Source organism: Papaver somniferum, chromosome 9 (assembly GCF_003573695.1).
Source record: "Papaver somniferum cultivar HN1 chromosome 9, ASM357369v1, whole genome shotgun sequence".
NCBI classification, from domain to species: domain Eukaryota; kingdom Viridiplantae; phylum Streptophyta; class Magnoliopsida; order Ranunculales; family Papaveraceae; genus Papaver; species Papaver somniferum.
The window spans coordinates 7,837,889-7,859,545 of NC_039366.1; the positions used below are offsets into that span (position 1 = coordinate 7,837,889).

Consider the following 21,657-nt stretch of genomic DNA (forward strand, 5'->3'; position numbering starts at 1 on the left):
AAGCAAACACCTCTCCAACATGTGACCAATGGCTATACCTGTAAGACCCTTCTTAACTTGGCAAAACATAATAATTCTCTTCTGAAACTTCCAATTCTGATCTACGTAATGAACCGTTACACACAAATAAATAAGATTATTTGGCGACGTCCATGTATCGGTTGTGAGAGATACTGTTTGCTTGCTTTCCTTGAAATAGTTCTTCAACAGTTCTTTCTCTTCTTTATAGATGACTAAAAGGTCTCTGTAAATAGCCATACAGTCTGGGACCTCCAATCTAGGCTCCATCTGTTGACAAAAAGCCCTGAAACCTTCTGATTCTACCATTCTAAATGACAACCCATCCTTAATTATGAACTCCACTAAAGCCCTTTTGCACTTTTCATAACTATAGCAGGAAGCAGCTAGTATATCATTGTCACCTGGTATTGGGGGTAGTAACATCAGACTTGTCTGTTCCTTCTCCTCATTATCAGATGGACTTGACATCTTACTTGTTACCGGAGACGATTGACTTGATTCATCATCCATTAGAAGGTAGGACCCCTAAGATATTTAAACAAATTGAAACAAAATTAGAATCAAATTAAGTTTCGGTCTACAATCAAAGCAAGATAACTACGCTACCACCCAGAATAAGATTCTGTCTACAATTGAAGCTTCGGTCATACAATCGAAGTTTTAGCAAGAAAATTGTACTTGTAAATCCTTAAGAAGACAAACTGAGTTTAATAACTAACTGCATTTAAGTAAAATAAACTAACAAAACAAATCGTGGAGATCCAATAATGTCCACTGAACTAAAGCGAAGAACAAAAATACATTCAAAGAATCGATTATTGTATGCTGAATCAATACTACCTACAAGCTAAATCTGAAATCATCTTAATTAAGAATACATAACACGAATTAATTGAGCAAGCAATTCCGTAAATTTCAAGGATCTGCATCCTTGTGCACTAATTGGCTTCAGGGTGGCAAATATCTTATTCATTTGAAGAATTTCTAATGATTTGAGCTCACAATCATACTACAACATTCTTCTATGAATATAAAATGGGATTCGAGAGTTGACCATTTCCATTTTCCAGACTAATATATACAGATCTAATTGCAATATTGTCAGTCTTAATCATATCAAATGTAGTTAACAACTAGGGCATGCGCGCACATAGATTAACTCGATTGAGTACAAATCTACAATTGATATTCAATTGATACATTAACTTAACAGAAATTACTACCCAAATCAACCAATTAAGTAAAATCCAAATCTGGGGTTTCAAATTCGAAAAATGAAAGAAAAAGAAAATTGAACCCTAAAATTGAAAATAGAAAAAAATCAATCTTTGACGATAATTGATACATGAGTTAAGATTTTAAATGTAAGATACACAGAGAGAGCGGAAACTTACAGCGATGATCTCGAAGAGATTGGATTTTAAGATGAAGAGAAGTTGCAGGTGTTGTTGGTTGAAGAAGAAGTAGAAGAAGTAAACAGAACCAACCAAACAAACTGGTTCGCTAAATCATAGTAGATCGAAGGTGGTGATTGTGGTGGCGGCCTCTGTGACTGACGAAGAAGAAGAAAGTCGAGTGAGAGAGTCTGAGAGTGAGAATTTGAGGTATAAATAAGTGGAATTAGGTTTTCATAATACCAACGGTCGGTTCGGTGCGGTTCTTCCCGTTCCCGCCAGTTTTTTGCATGTGCAAAAAAAATATTGAATCTGGCAGAAGGAGAGGCGATCGGACGAACATAACACAGAGAGAGTTCGTCTCACCTGGAATATCTACCTGGTTTTAGGACTAGGAGTCAGCAAAAAGTCCGGAATCGCGGATTTCATCCGTATCCGTCCGTAAAATTGCGGGTAAAACTCAATTCGCAAGATGTATGGAATGGACACGGGTGAGATTCTAAAATCCGTACTTTTAACGGTTTGGTTGCGGTTGGACTTTGAAATCCTCGATTTCACCCGCAGCGTAAACTAGTAACGGAAATTGGTAGAAATATTAAGGATAATAATGTGTGTGCTTTATCAGTATTTTTATTCGGTAGATAAAATAGAGCCTGTAATAATTGGGAGTATACACTTAAAATGAGGACATCAGTCATGACTCATGATGACAACAACCATGACAATCGCCTCCTGGATTAGGCCCATGAGGAAGGCATTAAGATTGGGCTTAAAGTTTTTATAAGCAAGCCATTATATATTGGGGTGTGCAACGGACGGACAGTTGCGGATTAGGGATCACCCGCAACCAAACCGTCAAAGTTGTGGATTTGGAAAATTGAACCGTGACCGGCCCAATTATCCGCGGATTTGACCTTTGCGGATCAGCGGATTGTACGGACCGGTTGCGGATTAACCGCGGATTATGGGTAAAAAAAACCACTGCCAAAATGCCAAGTGCCAACACCTCACTGTCCACTGCTTGAGTCACTAATCAATAATCATGGCTATCACCGATGCAACAACAGCTTCTTGGTCTACAAATCTATTCGAGGTCCAGAAGGAATAGCCCATGTTAAGACTATACACGTTATAGGTCCACTGTGACTATTTGAGCCCTCCAAAGTCCAAATAGCTACATTCAAACAATGCTGGGCTTAGTGACCAAAATGCGGTGCGGTTGAATCCGCGGTTTTCAATATTCAACCGCACCCAAACCGCTAAAACGTGCGGATTTGAGAATACCATCCGTGTCCGGCCCATACGTCTTGCGGTTTGGGTGAAATCCGTAATTTTGCGGACGGATACGGGTCAAATCCGCGGTTCCGGTTTTTATGCTCACCCCTAATTATACAGACAAACAAGACGAACACGATTTGAAGCAAGGATGAACACGATAGTTGAACAGGAAATCAATTTCTACAACTTGTTTTTGATCGGTGAAGATGTTTCATCATTTTAGTTCTTGACCTATAAGAGTCGAGGCAAGTGAACAGAAATCCGCGGTTAATCCGCATCCGGTCCGTATCACCCGTTGATATGCGGATGTCAAATCCGCGGGGTGATTGGGCCGGACACGGTTGGATTTTCTAAATCCGCAATTTTGACGGTTTGGACGCAGGTGATCCCTAATCCGCCTCCATCCGTCCGTTGCACGCCCCTATTTAGGACCAGAAAAATTTTATTGTAAAAGGCGCTGGTCAAGGCGAGGCGCCAAGCTCATCGCCTCGCCTAAGCCCAGAGGAAAAAAAAAAAATTGGTCGAGTTCATCTCAAAACATAGCCCCCAACCACTAGGCCACCACCTCCACCGTACCTGGTCTTAAGGTATTAGACATAGATTTTCAGAGTGTTTCCACGAAAGACTAATTCTATTTGCCTTTGCAAGTTGCATAGATTTCCAGATTGTGTTTAAGAAACTTAGAAAGACAGTATATTTGAAGTTGAACCCTACACTTTCAGGGTAGACCACTAGGACAAACAGTCAAATTTTACAGGCGAAGTAAAATTTTACTGCTTGTGTTCAATGTACAACTAGGAGGATCACTACTTATTGCATTCAAAAGGGACAATTTTGTACCCTATACTGATCACAAGAGGCTGAAGTAAAATGGGTAAGACTGGAAATATAAAGATATTTCCCTTCTTTTTTTTCCCTGCCAAGTAACCCTTTGGTTCCTTAATGGAGCTGGTGCTGCTGCCTTTCCTGTATGACTTTTTCCGAACAAACTCTTCACTTAAGCAACAACAATATATGAACTGAAAGATATGATTTGGATCCGAGACATTTCATTTCATGGTGCTTCCTTTAGTAAGCTTCTAAATTGGCTACCTTGAGATTGGGTCAATTTGAACAGGTTTCAAAATTCTACATTACAGAGAAAATTGAGAAGCAAAAGACTGCAACATTTGAACCTGGAGACTGAATTCTGGAATCAACAACTACTTTCTTTATCAAAAAATAAGCTACAACAACTTTGCTGAAATCAGCACCAGATACTGCAGATCATTCACATCCCCACCATCTCAAAAATAAATAATCAAGTGCAGATTACACAGTTACTGCAGATCCTTCTATCAGTCCAGATACTGTCATAGACTGGTGACATAATTTTTCAAACTGTGAGAAGATTACTGACACGCAAAAAAATTTAGACAGACTGATTGAAGATATATGATACCACCTGCAAATCATGCACCCAAAATATCTGAACAACTGATGTCAACTTTCTAAACCCCATAAAATTGATTGCTTCCTTCTAACCATGGAGGAGAAAGTTCAAGAATTAAGCACTATGCTTAAAACAGGCTCATTCTGGAAAATGAATTTCCAAGTCTGCTTTTCATGAATAGCTTCTCGCCCTGTGAACTCCCGAATCCCTGATTTCAGCTCATTTTGAACACGGATGATTCTCTTTTTGTACACAGGTAATACTGTCATTCGAGGTAAGGATACATGAAAGGCAGAAAGAAGAACAAGAGGAGTGTTCCCACAACTGTGAAACTAAACAACAAAAGTAAATTGTTATCCAGGAAGGACGAAAGACGATGATGTAACTAAGTTTTTGTTTTATGGCATTCAACAATTTCATGAGTGCCAACGACAATACCATAGATGCTCATAATACCAATTTTTTTGGTAATGCAGTAATTGAATTTTTCTTTGAACTTCTTAGAGCCTATGTGGTGTGTTTTTGTTAAAACTGTTTTTCCCTTCTCTTTTTATGTAATTGACTAAAAATACCACGTACGTATAAATATCTCTTTTGCATTTGGTGAAATTGTTTCTTTTGCTTATGTTTCCTGCATTCTAAAGAATGAGGAGTTTGCTGGAATTGAATTTTAAAGTTACTTTTGATTTTATAGTAAAAATGCATCGGGGCGAGGCGAAGCCGAGCCACACCAAATCAAAAATCCTAAACATGTATCGGAATTGGTCGAGTCATACCAAATCAAAAATCCTAAGCATGGAATGGGATGGGGTGAGGCGAAATCGAGCCACAGCAAACCAAAAATACTAAGCATGCATCAAGACGGGTCATGGCGAAGCCGAGCCACGTCAAATCAAAGATGCATAGCGACGGGGAGAGGCTATCAAATCAAAAATGCATGACGGGACCAGGCGAAGCCACATAAAATAAAATTGAAATTGAAACTGAAATATTTCGATAACTATTTCTTACCCAATGAATTTTGTATAAAGTAACTCTGCTTAAACAACATCCAGAGTAACCAACTTCTTTTGTAGTTTCTTACCCGATGAATTCATGTAGCTTGTGTTTTCTGAGGCATGACAAACCCTGGAACATCAATGTAAATGCAAGCAAACCTTTCTGCAGGTTTCCAGTTAGTTACTAAAATGCGAACAGTTTGAGCAAAAGCATAAATAGGTTCCAGAAGCTTGATTCCCATTTGAAGCCGTAAAAGTTCATAACATTTTGGAACATACCCCATGTTTTGATGGTGATAAATCTGATTGTGCTCTGCTCATGTTTTAACATTAATCTATTCTTTGCAAGAAAAAAAATAAAAACTACAATGCCTCAAAGATCTCAGTCAAAATTATTCTACATAGCCACAGGATCACTCTAAGCTAGCACGGCCATCACATCGGCTACCCTAAGAGCAATGTAATCAGAACCATCAGCGCCTTTGAAGTCGTTTCCAGCGTACTTGGAGTATAAGACAGAGTTCCCTGGAGCAACTGATAGTGGCTTCCTCTTTCCTTCCTCGTCAAGAGGACCGGGACCGACAGCAATAACCTAAGACACAGAAAACAAGCAATGCTTTACTTTACAGTCTAACCAACAAACACCACAAGAGGTAGGCCGTACATGGATATTGACTGATGTGAGCAGGTTATGCATGTGTAACTCAAACCCGTCAAACAGAAGTTTGCTTACCGTTCCAATGGAGGGCTTCTCCTTGCTAGCCTCTGTCAGAAGTAATCCACCAGCAGTTTCCTTCTCTGCCTCCTCAACCTGGAATCGCGATCATGTGTCAGAGCCACTTTAAATAAGTAATCACTCAAATATGTAATCACAAATTAGAGTGCAACAAAAGGAACACAACGACTCCCCAATCTAAAAGATTGCCTGCTTAGGTAAAAGCAATTACGTTCACATGAACCCAATACTACTATTGTGCCTCGTAGTACAAGGTCAAACCCTTCCCTGTAAAATTCCCGTGCAGCTCTTTTTATTTCTATCAAAATCTAACAAGCTACCTTAAATTCTCCAGATTATGAAAAATCTAACAAGCTAAAGTGAGAACAGACCTTGATTAAGACACGGTCGCTCAGGGGCTTAAGATCCTTGACATCCTCAGTCTCAAGAATACCAACAATGTCATCTTCCTTCAATATAAGATGGCTTACTCCATTGAAGTCCACTTCAGTTCCGGCGTATTTGGAGTAAATGACTTGAGCACCAGTCTGCCAACAAATAAGCTTACAATTGTTAATGCTAATTCAAAACCATAGATATACAGAAAAAAAAAACATAGCTGAGTTAATCATTACCTTCACACTAACATCGACTTGGGCCTTTCCGACGGTCTTACCCTCCCCAATAGCAACGACCTCACCTCCTTGTGGCTTAGTCTGAGCGGTAGAAGGCAACAAAATACCACCTGTGGTCTTCTGCTCTGCTGTCTTGATTTTAACGAGCACCCTGTCTCCCAAGGGCTTGAGGGTAGTGTACTGAAGAAAAAATAGAGCAAAATAGGTCATTTACTATATGCAGATTTGAGTAACAACAAGTGAACAAAAATAGAATCCATCAAATACCAATTGACAGTCATAGAACTTCATTCTTATCCACCAGCAAGTTCGCAAATGTTATCCACTACCTAAACATGCTTCAAATAAACTCACCGAGCAAAGAAAATCGCATAATAATGCCTAATGGTTAGTTTCGCAATGAGCCTTTAATTTCACAAACCTTCTCGTGTCTCAACAGAAAGCAAATCAGACACATGGCTGCCGGCCTCAAACAACATAAAAAAATCACATATTTGTTAACTCAAAATTTCTTCCAATCGAAAACAAAAGCAGCAATTCATAAGACAATGGCTAAAAAATCACTACCCAAACAGCAAAATCACAACGATTCTATCAGTTCATTCTAACGAGCACTAGCAAATTCATGTGTCAACAACAAATACCCAAACAATAAAATTCACAGGGATTTACCCAACAATTGAATTAGTAAGAAACACAAAGCCCCAATGTAACCCACCACTCTCCACCACTCCAGTTTGTTAAGCTATACTCCGTCAGGACCGTCACTAAACAAAACCTTAAGAATTCAATAGCATACAAATCCCTAACAATTCCAAGCAAAGATTACAGCAAAGAAATCAAGATAATGTAAAAAGGTTTCAGCTTTATCCGAAAATCTTATCCGAACAGCAAACTCACAAGGATTCTATCAGTTGACTCAAACTGAAGAGAAAATACGCAAACAATAAAATGGACAGGGGTTTTAACTTGGGTAGCTCATTCAATCAATAATCCAGCAAGTAGAACAGCCAAAGCCTCAATGTACCACAATAATTCCTAAAACACCCTAAGAATTCAATAGTCTGAGCAAAACCCCAAACAATTCCAACCAATCCTGACTCTAGCCACCCCCAACCACCACTCCAATTGGTAAAGCATCCCTAAAACCCCCATATGAATTCAATAACCTGAGAAACCCTTAATAATTCCAATCAAAAATTAACAAATCAAGATAAATATCCCAAAATCTTATCCAAATAAAAACCAAAACTCAGAATTGAAGATTGAAAATGAATACCTTTGGAGCAACAACAGTAGCAGCTTTAACAACAAGACCTCTGAAAGACCTCTTTGAAGAAGCAATAACAGCAGAAGAAGTTGAAAACTTAACACTGGATCTGCTAAGTCCTTCAAATGAAGGCAGTAATCCAATTCCTGAACCAGTTACTTGTACTGTCGCCATTACAACTAGAAAACAAATTAAAAAGATACGATTTTCATTAGTTTTAGGTCAAAATCAGACCCCTTTATGATAAAAAAGAGATTGGGATTTTGATGATACCTGCAGAGAAGATTAGGGTTTTACGGCTGAAGAAGAAATGAAAACCCTAGACTGTAGAAGGAGGAGGAGTTGTAAAACTGATGAGGAGGAGGAAGAAGAGAAGTAGAGATTTTATCTAAAAAGATAAGACTGTTTAGGTTATGGGCTGAATCAGTTCCAGGAGGAACCGGAATCCTGGATTGTTCCTGACGGTTCCGGTTCCCTGTCCCTCAAGTTGACACGTGTCCCGCAGTTACTTTCCTTTCCTTTACTGCCAAAAGATTTAATCTGTAGCCTGTATATATTATACTAAAGCACAGCGGCAAGGATGTATTCGTTTCGTTTATGAGCAAACGAATATTGTTCATCCGTATCTATAGTCCTTGTGTGAGAATTTGGGCGCTACGATGATCTACCGGAAATCCGTACTTTTTCACTCACGCGAGGTGTTCTTCCTGTTTAGGATAATAGTCTCACAATGTTAATGTCATTTTAATAAACTTAAAATATGAACCATTTTTTTAGTGACCATGGTTTTTTTTGGGCACCATGGTCTTATTTGGTCAACTTTCCTATACTTATAAGGGTGTCATAAAGTCAGGTAAATACACATTTATCATTCTATTTTAATTTAAATTAAAAACTAACTTAATAACTATATAAATCTAATCATATACATCTAATCTCAATGAATTTATTAACAAATATCAAAATCAAAAAGAAAAACAGGAGGGGAATCCAAATTTTTTAGTTTTGAAAAAAAAATTATTCTCTTCTTCTTCTCTCTTTCCTTGACGTTCCTCTCTTTCCTTGACGTTCCTCGTTCGATTGAAAAACCCATCAATGTTTTTAATTCGTTCTTTGATTGGGAAAATTGAGTAGAAATCGTCAAAATATGGTTTAAATGAAGTTAAAGTGGCATGTTCGGTTAGGAATAGTTAAAAAAAAAAACTAGTTTTGTAACCGAACATTCTGAAACCAAGAACACGAAGAACACTTCGGTTATCACGAATTTATATTTTCGTAACCGAACTCTGAGTTCAGTTGGTTCGCAAAAAATAGTTTTAACCGAACTCCTCATTGAAAACCAATATATTGTGTTCGCTTGGTCGCCAAAAAATTTTAAAACTAGTTAGTAACCGAACTCTACCCATAATAGCAAAAAAAACCAATGTAACTGAACTGTTTTATTTTTCCCACTATGTTGAGTTATGATTTAACCGAACTTTGCCTACTCTGTTTGGCTGGTTCGCAAAAAATAGTTTTAACCGAACTCCTCATTGAAAACCAATATATTGTGTTCGCTTGGTCGCCAAAAATTTTTAAAACTAGTTAGTAACCGAACTCTACCCATAATAGCAAAAAAAACCAATGTAACTGAACTGTTTTATTTTTCCCACTATGTTGAGTTATGATTTAACCGAACTTTGCCTACTCTGTTTGGCTGGTTCGCAAAAATTTCTAAAACTATCTAGTAACCGAACTCTACCTATATTACAAAAAGAAAAAAAAATCCAATGTAACCGAACTGTGCTATTTTGCCTACTATGTTGAGTTTCAATTTAACCGAACTTGTCCCACTATGTTCGGTTTGTTCGCAAAAAATCTTAACGAACCGAACTCTTCACTAATTGCATACATGTGGAGTTCGGTTAGATATGTTGTTGGGTTAGAGTTTGCGAACCAACCGAAGATTACTCTGTAAATCCGATAAACAAAGTTTGGTAACATGTCTGTTAATCGAACGACTAAAAACCTCAATTAAAGAGCGAGTTCGGTAACCTACGTGTTTGGAAAAAGTAACCGAACTACACTTTCAGATGAGTTCGGTAACCTGTTCTTCACATAAGGTAACCGAACAAGCCAAAATCTACTCTAAAAATTTACAGTTTTTTAAAAATTTGGAGCAATTCAACCAACATTATCTAAGTTTGAAGCATACCTGGGTACTCAAATACTCTTCCTCCGATTGTGGTTGGTGAAATCCATCGTTTTTTATGTTTTCCTTCTTCATCTTCTCTAACTTTACTCTCTCAATAATTCTACTTCTTTTAAAAAAAAACATCTGATTTTTTAATCTTACTAATTATCTTTAACTTAATCATTTTACTAATCATTACACTAATTATTATTAACACTAACTAATCATTACCCAAAATTAATCAGGAGGGTAATTTAGGTATTAATATAAATATCTAGATAAGGGGTAACCTAGATTTACTTCTAATGTCTTACCCAAAATAAAATCATGGTCCCCTATAAAAAAACCATGGTCCCCAAAAAACGGTTCTAAAATATAATATGGAAGCCTCTCCACTCATTGCCAATTGGTTTTGAGATGGATGGCCGCAGACTTTAATTTGGTATGGTATCATAGCTAGACCTAGGCCCTGTATGTGTACTAAGACCCTAAGACCCTGCGTCGGCAGGCACCCATGCAGCGGTCCACGTGTAAGGGTTCGCCCTTCACATGGAGGGGGCGTGTTGATGATTAGTCCCACATTGCTAATCTTCCTAGACTAGATCCTCCTTATATGCATGAGGGCCTCTCCATTCATTGTCAATTGGTTTTGAGTTGGAAGCCCAAGTGCTATTACTTCCTACACAACAAGTAAAACAAGAAAATAGAGGCAGGAGTTGGAAGTATGAGAGATTTTGAAAAAAAACAACAACAATGTAATTGACTAACAAAAGATCTGAATAAGCCTAGTAGCGTCACTGTGATTCAAGTTTGTAGTTTCTTGGTGGCGGAAACTAAAGTGTACTTCACTAAAAGTTCAGGTAATGTGAAAAATGTTGGTTGGTTTAAAATGGGTTGTCATTGGGTTCGGCACAAATGGATACTGTTTTGGAACCAATCCGAGGCTGTAACTCATGCAGCACTTCTCATGGCAACTCAAAGTTGGAACCTGCGCACTACAAATAGAGTTGCATCAACTGAACACATCTTTTGGGAAGGACAGGGAAGTAAAGCTGCAACGAGAGGACACTCCAGTCTTGTTCAACTTACAAAGATATAAAATTTAAAATTTACTTTTGCACTTGTTGATACTGTTAAGATATGTTCAAGATATGATATATCTTGATATTATTGTGTTTGTTATTTGGTTGTAACTGCATATATATTCTTTTTGTATATATCCTAGATATTGTTAGGTGTATCTTTTATTTGCCTTATCTAGTTGTTAGGTGTATCTTTTATTTGCCTTATCTGGTTGTGTAAACATGTATAAATCAGGCTTTTGCCTATCAATGAAGATACAGAGAATTATTCTCACAACTACATTAGAATCTCTATGCTCATGTTTATCAGATACCCTTAGCTCACCAAGTATATACTTATTAAAAAGTGGACTATTAACACTCCAAATACTAACAATCAACTAATACAAATAGTTAAATATCAGTAAGCACACGAAAACGTCTGGTATCAAATAAGAAATTAGACGAATAACTTTCCAAAACATACTCAATTTTGATGACAAAAAATGGTAATGCTTCTCTAGCATGGTTATAAGCTTGCCCATACGAAAGACCAGTACTACAAGTCTTGGAGTTGGAGCAAAGAGTTCTATATAGAACCTACATGCGGAGGATTCGATAAGATAGACAAGATAGTCGGCCTTACTAAGGGGGATGAATTGTTATTTTTCCACTTGACGGGTTCAATGGCTCGATATAACCCAAGAACAAAAACTTCATAGACGTTTCAGATCGAAAATTTTACTGATTGTTTGTAATTTTGTATCATTATCGGATGATATCACACGCCAACAGCTTTGTTTCATTGAACGGGAAATGGGTCATTTGTCCAAATATTTTTAAATCACGGTTCAAATGGACGAGTAAAAAATAGTTTGGGTGAAATGGCCAAAAAAATAAAATAATAAGGATGAAATTAGTTTCATCCTAGCTTAAATTTTAAAAATAGCAAGGATGAAACTGGATACATCCTGTGTAAACTAAAAATAAGAAAAAATACTTGAAAATGGGCATGATGAAACTGGTTACATCCTGCCTATTTTTACATTTTTGTCAATTTAAACAGTATCAAAATCTAATTGTCCATTTCACCCAGGAATTGTTGATTTTGGTCTTTTTAACCAATTTTGTGTTCATTGAAAGCAGCGGGAGAAGTAAATGTGGAGACATGCATCGGATCAACAGATAATGATGATTCTAAATATGGCTATGATTATTTAGATCTTGAATGAAGATTTTTTATAAATTTTGTAGGGAGTTAATCTAGAAAAATTCTAGACAGATAATTTACCAGCTAAATATGTAGAGCTGATACTTGGTTCAGGTAATGTGTCATTTTGAATCAATGAAATCTAAGTCTCTTTCTAAGTTTTAACCTTTTAAGTAAAAAAAAAAAAAAAAAGTCTCTTTCTAAGTTGCAAGGCGCATCTCAGAGGCGTGAACATCTTTTTTTTGTATACAATTTAGTACTATAGTTTCCACGCACATACATTACTACGATGACATTGGGTTTTTTGGTTCATGTTACCCAAATTTGGGAAATGTGATGCAATAACTTTTGCAAGGATAAGACAACATCTTAGGATTGCTGTGTTCTAAAGTTTTGGTAAATGAGAAATAAAAATTATAAGGAAAATAAAAGAATGGAAACGGGAAACCGGTTTACTTTTTTAACGTGGAGTGTGAAGATTGCTCTGTACCAAAACTGATTAACACGTATATAGTATTACAACAGTGTGAAGATTGCCCAGTAAAACTCTTTAAAAAACTCTATTATTATATAGAGAATTACTCACTTACTCTCACTCACAGTATTCGAACATGTTTTATATTCGGGGGAAAATTCTGAGAATTCTACCATAACTTACGGCTGTGCGACCCACATATGCCCACTTATAATCCTACTGCTAAGATTTTTCTCGCTCGTTTGTCCGATCCCCTCGCGGAATCTCCTTTTTTTTTGGTCAACGTAGCATCATTCCCCGGTACTTGCACCTTCACCTCACTTGGAGATGTCACTAGATTACACCACAAAATGCTACCACACAACATGGCCTGACCTCTATCGACCGAGGAAGACTCTGGACATCTATACCCAAATATCTCCATCTACTGACTTTGACTACTCTAGAATTTGTACAACCGACTTTCCTAGGCTACTCTAGAATGGTATACAGTTCTTTAGTTTTATTTCGAAAATGCTAGGTTGACTGATTTTTCATCCCGACCCAAAATCTCGAATCTAACAAATGGCTGGTTCCATTTTAATCCATTGAATCATTGGTGCATTCCTACGTCAAACGCCTTGATAGGGAGTATGAGCATCTATGAAATAGAATGCAACTTGCCACATCAAGTATGTAAACAATCATCTCTTGAATTGTAATGCCGAACCAGATGATATGAGAGGCAATATGTCGTAATCATCTCGCAATTAGATGATACGAGCGAGAAAGTGTTGAAACAAAAATACTGCAACTCATTGTGACTGCCTACGTATCCTTCCCCACTCCAAAGGGATCAAACACTGACGGTAGTCCATGCTCGGAGTGACAAACAACTTAATCCAACTTATGCTGCAAGGCCGTAACCAAACAAAAAATGGCATCCGTATATGCTTTTCTGTCGAAATATATCAAGGTGATTGGGTTAAATGGTGGATTATGGAAGCTGATTTGCGCCATTTTCAGGTAAAAATATCCACCACACTTTGGTTCATTTGAAAATACAGATGTTCGGTAGTTTTTGAGAAAATCCACCCACCCCCAGTCAGTTTAATAGGACAAATAAATAATTTCTTAAATTCCTCCCCATCGAATACCCTACAATGCAATAAGGAGAATCAAAAGAAAATACCAATCAACAATTCTTGGTCCAACCTAAATTCAGACTGGATAATCTTCATTGATGCTTCATATAAGAAAGAGGATTCTTCGATTGGATACGCTTTCATCCTGTCCTCTGCTGATGAAGAGACTTTCATGCACCTTTATGCAGGTTCGGAGTGGGAAAAGTCATCTTTTCACGCAGAAGCAAAAGCATTGCTGAAGGCAATTATGTGGTTAAAAGAAAATATTTTATCAAGTGTGGTCATTGCAACTGACTGCAAAGCTTTGACATACAACTTAAATAGGGGTATTTCAGAATCTTCGTGGCCGACAAAAATACCTTGCAGGACATAAGGATAATATTGGACGATTTACCTCAAGCTAAAGTGAAATTTATAAAGAGAAAGAACAACAATGCAGCGGACTACATCGCTGAGGAGGCAAGGATTGAAAGGCTACAACACATGTCAGAAAACCTAAACCAAAGAGCTCATAAATCTAGCATAGATTCTAATTCGTTTGATAAAAATGATCTTGTAAATCTGTTGTATTACATTTGCTAGCTTTAATATATGATCTTTTCCATCCAAAAAAAAAAAGAAATATTTAGTCTGTGACATGATGACATAGGATGGAAATAGAAGTTTGAACACTTTAATTGTTGGGGCTACTGTCCGAACGGAGAAGTGGTTGGGAATGTCACCCGGTTTAGGACGCAAGTGGAGTCAAATTCAAGGTGGAGCAGGCAAGGCCCAAAGTAGAGTTGGCGCTCAAGGTGGAGTTAGTGCCACACCCTATTAACCCAGGTGGAGCAGGATTCTATGGTGGGCAAGGTTGTGCTCAAGGTGGAGTTAGTGCTAGCCTTCCCATTAACTCAAGGTGGAGTAGGGTTCCAGGGCGCATAGTGACAATAATCATGTTCGATGGGTAGCTATACGGACGGTGATCATATGGTGGAGTATGATTGGATTGGTGAGGTGGTTTAATCTCGCCAAGGTGGAGATGGTTGGAGTATGTGGCTCGATAAATACCACATATGTATAGCTAGGATAGTCCCACATGGAATAAGAGGAATACATGTGGCGCTTAATAAGCTTGGGCATCTCCTTACATAGCACCGAGGCCTTTTAGATTAAAAACCCCACACTTGCTGCAACAGGTGGTCAAGTGGGGACAGTATCGGTGCTATGTGGTCGGACTCAGAAGTAGAGTCCGGCGGTCCGTGAAGATCCTAACATGTTCTGCCCTATCAGAAAAAGTAAAAATAATTTCCTCTCGAAAGATGAAACGAAATATTACCTTTCTTTCGTATAAAGATGAAACTCCTCATTTAGTAACCAATAGGTACTAAGATCACTTTACTCCACCACAAAAACCTAAAACTCAGTGTACTTCTAAATTTTCGCCCATTTCTTCCTAACTCATAGATTAAGTTTTGTTATCCAACTATATTTATGTTTCACTCGATCTTAACATTGAAATTTATTCTATAATAATTGAGCTAATTAGTGTTTGGGTCGCAAATTTTGGTACCTTTAGTAACCAATAGCTAGTGCAACGTCCAAAAAGAGGCCACTGAGGTCGCTGCATTGCCATTTTACAAGGCACACTTAGCAAAATGTTTCATCAGATGTTTGGCTCTCGATTCCTAGGGTAGAAATTCCAAGAAACTTGGTTGCACTTCACTTATCTTGATTGGAGTCCACGGTCATCTTCACGTGTGATACTTCAACAGAAATTTCCTTCAGAGGTATTTCTAGGGGAGTTCATACAACTTGACAAGCAAACGTGTACACATACTTGAGACTAAATCCTACCTTCATTGCAAGTTGTCTAGCTATAACGTGTTAGTTGCCCTTTGGCCGCACTTACCATCCAAGGATTTTTTTTTTTAAAATATATAGTAATAATCCAATCTTGAGTACCAAGTCTATATTCTCATGGCCAACCTCACAACTTCAAGAGCTGAATGTTGAGTTAGTGGTGGTTGTTGCTGTTGACTTTGCACAGGATTAAAATACGAGCTGATCCTCATACTTGATTGGAGCATGAGAGCATCTTACTAGTTCAACTTAATCGACGAATGAGACTCCAAGGCGTGTATTTCAGCTTAGTGTACTATCTAGTGGTCGGTGCTTGGCTGACTAGTTCTTAAATATCGATGTATGTGGGAGTCTGGAATGTTCTATCGTATATCTTTAAAATGCATATATAAACAGCAGTCTTGGATATACAGAAACAAAGAGAACTTGAATTACAGAGCAAGTGAGAGAGAGAGAGAGAGAGAGAGAGAGAAGAGCAGACACATAATTCAATGTCGCATACTCTGAAACACTTCACCCATTCTCATATCCTAACTAAGAAGAATTTCAGTGATGAGTTTTTATGTGATGGCTGCAACATGTTAGGTTCAGGTATTAGGTACCATTGCAGCGGATGCAAATTCGATCTGCATGAGGATTGCGCTACATGTCCTGAGAAACTCAAAACCTATATTCACCCTGGCCACAAATTGACCAGAGTATGGGAAGGACTTGAATCATCAACCGATGGACGTCCTTGCAATGTCTGCGGTGATCAAGTCAAAGGTCTCTTCTATGGGTGCTCTGAAAAAGTCCATCAACATTTCTTTTTCCTCCATCCTTTATGCTCCAAATTTCCATCTCAAGTGAAACATGTAATTGACAACCGCCACCATCTCAAGTTTCAATCCGTTCCGTTCATCCCAAACTCCCGTTGTTCAATATGCAGAAACCTCGTTTCTGCCTCTTCATGGAGTTACCGTTGTGATCCATGTGGTGTCAATATCCATCTCGAGTGTGTTACTCTTCCATATGGTCACCAGGAAAAGAGACCTGTTCCACCTCCTGGATCCAGTCTAGGTGGGGGTTCAGCTGCGGTGGCCCCACTACCTTACTATAATCAGCCACCTAATTTTAATTGCGGTTATGCGGTGCCATATGGTTATCCTCCACCACCTAGCAGTGATGGTAGGAAGAGAAAGATGTTCGCAATTGTGTGCCAAATTGCAACTACTGCGATTCTTGGTGCGGTTTTTGGTGTGTATGGCTAGTGAACTTGATATCCCACCTTCTTACTTGAAAACTAATCATGTTATTAGCACGTCGTCTTCTTTTATGGGTTGGGGGTGGGTTTGTTTTGTATCTGTGTGCAGCGGTAGTCTTCATAGAACACATCTTGAACTAATAATTTCCTGCTCACAATCTAAGCACTGACATCAGGCTTATGGCTATGGTTTGGCAGCTGCGACTTCCTCGAGGGAAATGAAACTGGACCTAGTTAATGCTGTTTAATTTCATTTGGGATGCATTTGTCTTTCTTTTCATGGACTCGTTTCTAAAGTCTCTGTAGTCTGTTCTTAATTTTTCTCTCTGCAATAAATTCTCTTCTCGAGCAAAAAAATATTAATTCCTGGAATGGAATAATATGTAGTGGCAAATTCAAAAGAGACAATCCACACAAAATATGTAATATACTTTGCATTTTCATTTACCGTTTCGTTCTGGCTCGTTTTTTATCTTTCTTAGTTGTTGAAACATACTCATGATCACCATTCTCATTTGATTCCTCTTCAGTTGGGTCTTTTTTACCATCTTCTGCAAAGACATGACCCTTAGCTGTCTCATCAATTTCCCCTTCCAAGTTTGCCGTAGCAGCTGAATTGAGAACATTGTATTGATTAATGTTGCATGATGAAGAATCTTGGAACCTCTCACCGTTTTCCTCCTCCCTATTCCTCTTGGATGTTTTCCTCCCTTCCACAACTGTCCAATCTTCAACCACAGATTGATTGTTTTCTTGTACCTCCACAGAGGGTTGCGTCAATTCTTGATTAGAATAAGTCTCTTCATCATCAGGAATTCTATTCTCCTAAGTAGAAACATTTACCAAAACTTCTTGTTCAGCATTATTTCTTGATGTGATATCTTGTTGGTGCTGCCGATGATGTTGGCGCCGTCGTTGTTAACGCAGTAGTTGTCGTTGGTTCCGTTGTTGTTGAGTAGAACCACCTACTGAAGAAGGATTTTGCAGCTGAAAATGAGTTTCCTCATGGACTACGGATATCTCATCAAGTTCGCTCCAACAAGTCTCCTCTTTATCGCTCCAATAAGTCTCCTCACCAAAAAACCAGTAAGTCATATGCTTGATTTATTCTTTTGTACAAATTCACTAGGAAAGGAAGTTCTAACTCTATCATGGAGCTAACTCAATCGCATGATGAGGTCCATCTGCAGGCTTAGAAGAAGAAGTCCTATTAGCAGCTTTAATATTTTGAGACATTGTCCACTAAAGACAAATCTATTGCCCTCATCCACTAGGCCACCACCACCCCTTACCTGGTCTAAAAGATACCAAGATTGTTTATGAAACTTGGAAAAAGACAGTACATTTGAAGTTGAACCTGGCGCCTTCGACCACTAGGCCAAAATGTCAATTCGTACAGGCAAATTGTATAACACATTATCTCAAAAAATTTAATGTCATATTTATTTTTACATTTGATGCCGCATACAAAAACAAAGCAACAAGACCCAGATGGCCGGAAAAAAACAAAAGAAAAGAGTTACTCGATCCATATCATTATTTACAGGATTGATTGCAAATAAGGTGGGACTGAAAGTTCATCCGATGGGCACGCCACCGAGAACTGAACTGAGCAACAAGCTAACTGCAATTCTTCCCAAAACTGAAGCAGACCTCTTCATTTTACTGCCATGAGTACTAGAAACAGTTTCCTTCTTAGGAGGAGCATATGGGGGATGGTGGTTATGGTTAGGTGGTGGTGGCATTGGCGGGTACCAGTAGGGCTGTGGATAATAGTAATTATAATTAGGCGGTGGTGGTGGATATGGATAATAGTTATAACGGGGTGGGCAGTAGTTATTGTACGGTGGTGGAGGAGATGCTGGAGGAGGTTGAGCAGGTCCCTTTTGCTGGTGCATCTGCGCTTGGGGATCTTGTGGTGATCGAGATGTGTGAGTAGTAGTTCTGGACTGATGATTATCGTATGGAAGAGTAACACACTCGAGATGGATATTGACACCACATGGATCACATCTGTAACTCCAGGAAGAGGGCACTCTACAAATTGCACATATGGACTTGCGAATAACCGGAATTGATTGGAACTTGAGAGGGTGATTTTTGTCGATTACATGATGCACTTGGGATGGAAATTTTGAGCACAAAGGGTGGAGGAAGAAGAAATGTCGACCATCGTCATAGCGTTTCTCAGCACCAGAGGAGCATGTGTAGAAGAGACCTTTGACTTGATCACCACAGACATCGCAAGGACGTAATTGACCAAAATCTTTCTTGCTTGATCCGTCCCACATTAATTTCAGTCTATGCTTAGGGTGTATGTAAGTGTTTAGGTACTCGGGACAATCAGCACAATTCTCATGGATATCGAAATCGCATTGCTTGCAACGGTATCTAGCACCAGAACCTAGAGTGTGGCAGGCATCACATAAGAAATCGTTAGTTTGATCGGAAGCATTCCTAGTCAACTTGACAATTATTGCTAACTGCCGTGGTGCGTAGTACTGCGAGTTTTGGTAATTAGTTCTTCATTGTAATTCAGTCAGATGAACAGACAAATTACAAACAAGCGATCTAGTAGAAACCACTAGGTGTAGCTAGGATGGTATATATGAACTGTGATTAGCGAACATCGGGTTCACCTCATATATGGTTTTAGAGCAAGAAAAAAACAGAATCAATGTGGAAATAATTGGCTCTTATTCAGATTTTATGCATGTAGTAAAAAAGTATACAGTCGGACGTAATAGCCTGACCTGGCCGGCCGGCGCCCTGAAAGTTAGCATGTTGGACACCATTGTACCACCAATTCATTCATATGTACCACAAAAAACGGGAAAGAAAATCATCCTTCTTCTTCTTTTATTGTTTTTTAGAATTTATTAAAGGAATTCGAAGTTCTGACTCTATCAATTACAACCCTCTTTTTGGATATCGTATTATGATCAGTTTGGATGGAGCTAACTGATTCGGTTGATGAGGTCCATCTACGGTCTTAGAAGAAGTCGTATCTGCAGCTTCAATATTTTAAGAGCTTGAAATCATTTGAATAAGATCGAGATATTGTCTACGAAAGACAAAATCTTATTGCCCTCATCAACTCAACCCTACTTGGTCGTAAAGTATTAGAACAGATTTCCCGACTCTTTCGGAGAAAGACTAATTCTATATTGATGCTTCATCAGGAAAATTCATCTTCTCATATCATGTAAATAAAAAATGAAGGGGATATGGCATGGGTTTCAATTTCGCATCTATCATTATTTTTTTAATTTTTTTTTTTTTTTTTTTTTTTGCATTCTGATGCGGCACACAAGATACAGAACAATAACACAACAGATGGCCGGAAAACAAAAGAAAAGAATTACTACTAATTACAGGATTGAATGCAATATTGCAAAGAAAGTTCATCCTGTGGTTCCCATGGGCACAACGACACCGAGAACTGAACTGAGTAGCAAGCTAACTGCAATTCTTCCTATGACTTTAGCTGACCTCTTCTTTTTACTGCCGTGAGTACTAGAAGTAGTTTCCTTTTTAGGAGGAGCAGTATCCCCAGAGCTAGAAGTAGCTTCCGTCTTAGGAGGAGCATGCGGTTGATGATGGTTGTAATACGGTGGTGGCGGCGTTGGTGGGTGCCCGTAGAGCTGTGGTGGCTGTTGATAATAGTAAGTATCATTAGGTGGTGGATAATAGTTATAAGAAGGTGGAGTCGGTGGATAGTAGTTATTGTACGGTGGTGCTGTGACTGGTATCGCCCCTGTGTAACCTCCATATGGAGGATCAATAGGTCCCTTTTGCTGGTGCATCTGTGCTTGTGGATCTTTTAGTGATCGAGACGAGTAAGTAGTTCCAGAGTGACGATGATCATCGAATGGAAGAGCAACACACTCAAGATGTATATTGACACCACATGGATCACATCTGTAACTCCACGAACAGGAAAAAACTACGTCTCCACAAATTGCACAAAAAGAGTCTGGAATAACCGGGACTAACTGAAACCGGAGAGGGTGATTTTTGTCGATTCCATGAGGCACTCGGGGTGGAAATTTGGAGCACAGAGGATGGATGAAGAAGAAGTGTCGACCATCGTCATATCGTTTCTCAGCGCCGGACGAGCATGTGTAGAAGAGACCTTTGACCTGATCGCCACAGATATCGCAAGGACGTAATTTACCATAATCTTTCTTGCTTGATCCCTCCCACCTTAGTTCCAGTTGGTGGTTTGGGTGTATGTATGTATTGAGGTACTCGGGACAGCTTGCGCATTCCTCGTGGAGATCGAAACTGCACTGCTTGCAATGGAATCTAGCACCAGAACCTAGAGTGTAGCAGGCATCACACATGAACTCATCACTGGGATTTCCTTCTTTCGTTAGGTTTCCGTAATGATTTGTAACCTCCCTATATAAGATATGAGAATGGGTGAAGTGTTGCAGAGTGCATTTCTGTTCCATCAATATCCCTCTGATCTCCCCCCCTCTCTGGTTCAACTTGCTTTTTCTGTCTATATAGAAATATTGTGGTGGATAGCCACTTGTAGTATGACTTTTGGCTTTATGCGTTGATTAAGTAGTTTCCGGAATTGGATATACATTTTCTGGCATAGTCAACTTGTCGGTTATTGGTGTCAGTGCTGCGTAGTACTTCACGTCTTAGTGATTTATTCAGTCAAATGATTAAACAAACAAGTGAATAAACAAAAGAACAAGCAAACGAGTACAGACTCGGTCATCAGAGAATGAATAAATAATACATTACGCAGTTTGCCGTGTTATCGTCATTC

At 38.6% G+C, this 21,657-nt stretch overlaps 4 protein-coding genes across 4 annotated transcripts; 1 reads left to right on the forward strand and 3 right to left on the reverse strand.

The window, feature by feature from the left end:
• Positions 1 to 5,340: 5,340 nt before the first annotated feature.
• Positions 5,341 to 8,240, reverse strand: LOC113313429 (20 kDa chaperonin, chloroplastic-like). The gene is made up of 6 exons (XM_026562197.1): positions 8,017 to 8,240; positions 7,753 to 7,922; positions 6,474 to 6,653; positions 6,231 to 6,386; positions 5,857 to 5,934; positions 5,341 to 5,715 (listed from the first exon to the last, which is right to left on the reverse strand). Exons 2-6 carry the CDS (start codon positions 7,915 to 7,917, stop codon positions 5,542 to 5,544), a joined length of 753 nt encoding a protein of 250 aa, XP_026417982.1. The 5' UTR covers positions 7,918 to 7,922; positions 8,017 to 8,240; the 3' UTR covers positions 5,341 to 5,541.
• Positions 8,241 to 16,119: 7,879 nt separating this feature from the next.
• LOC113311283 lies at positions 16,120 to 16,878 on the forward strand. The gene has a single exon (XM_026560123.1). The coding sequence runs from the start codon at positions 16,120 to 16,122 to the stop codon at positions 16,876 to 16,878; it is 759 nt and encodes a 252-aa protein (XP_026415908.1).
• Positions 16,879 to 17,315: 437 nt separating this feature from the next.
• On the reverse strand, positions 17,316 to 19,515 carry LOC113311284. The gene is made up of 3 exons (XM_026560124.1): positions 19,511 to 19,515; positions 18,497 to 19,394; positions 17,316 to 17,696 (listed from the first exon to the last, which is right to left on the reverse strand). Exons 1-3 carry the CDS (start codon positions 19,513 to 19,515, stop codon positions 17,316 to 17,318), a joined length of 1,284 nt encoding a protein of 427 aa, XP_026415909.1.
• Positions 19,516 to 20,140: 625 nt separating this feature from the next.
• Positions 20,141 to 21,341, reverse strand: LOC113307565. Its single transcript, XM_026556000.1, has one exon. The coding sequence runs from the start codon at positions 21,326 to 21,328 to the stop codon at positions 20,276 to 20,278; it is 1,053 nt and encodes a 350-aa protein (XP_026411785.1). The 5' UTR covers positions 21,329 to 21,341; the 3' UTR covers positions 20,141 to 20,275.
• Between the last annotated feature and the right edge of the window lie 316 nt (positions 21,342 to 21,657).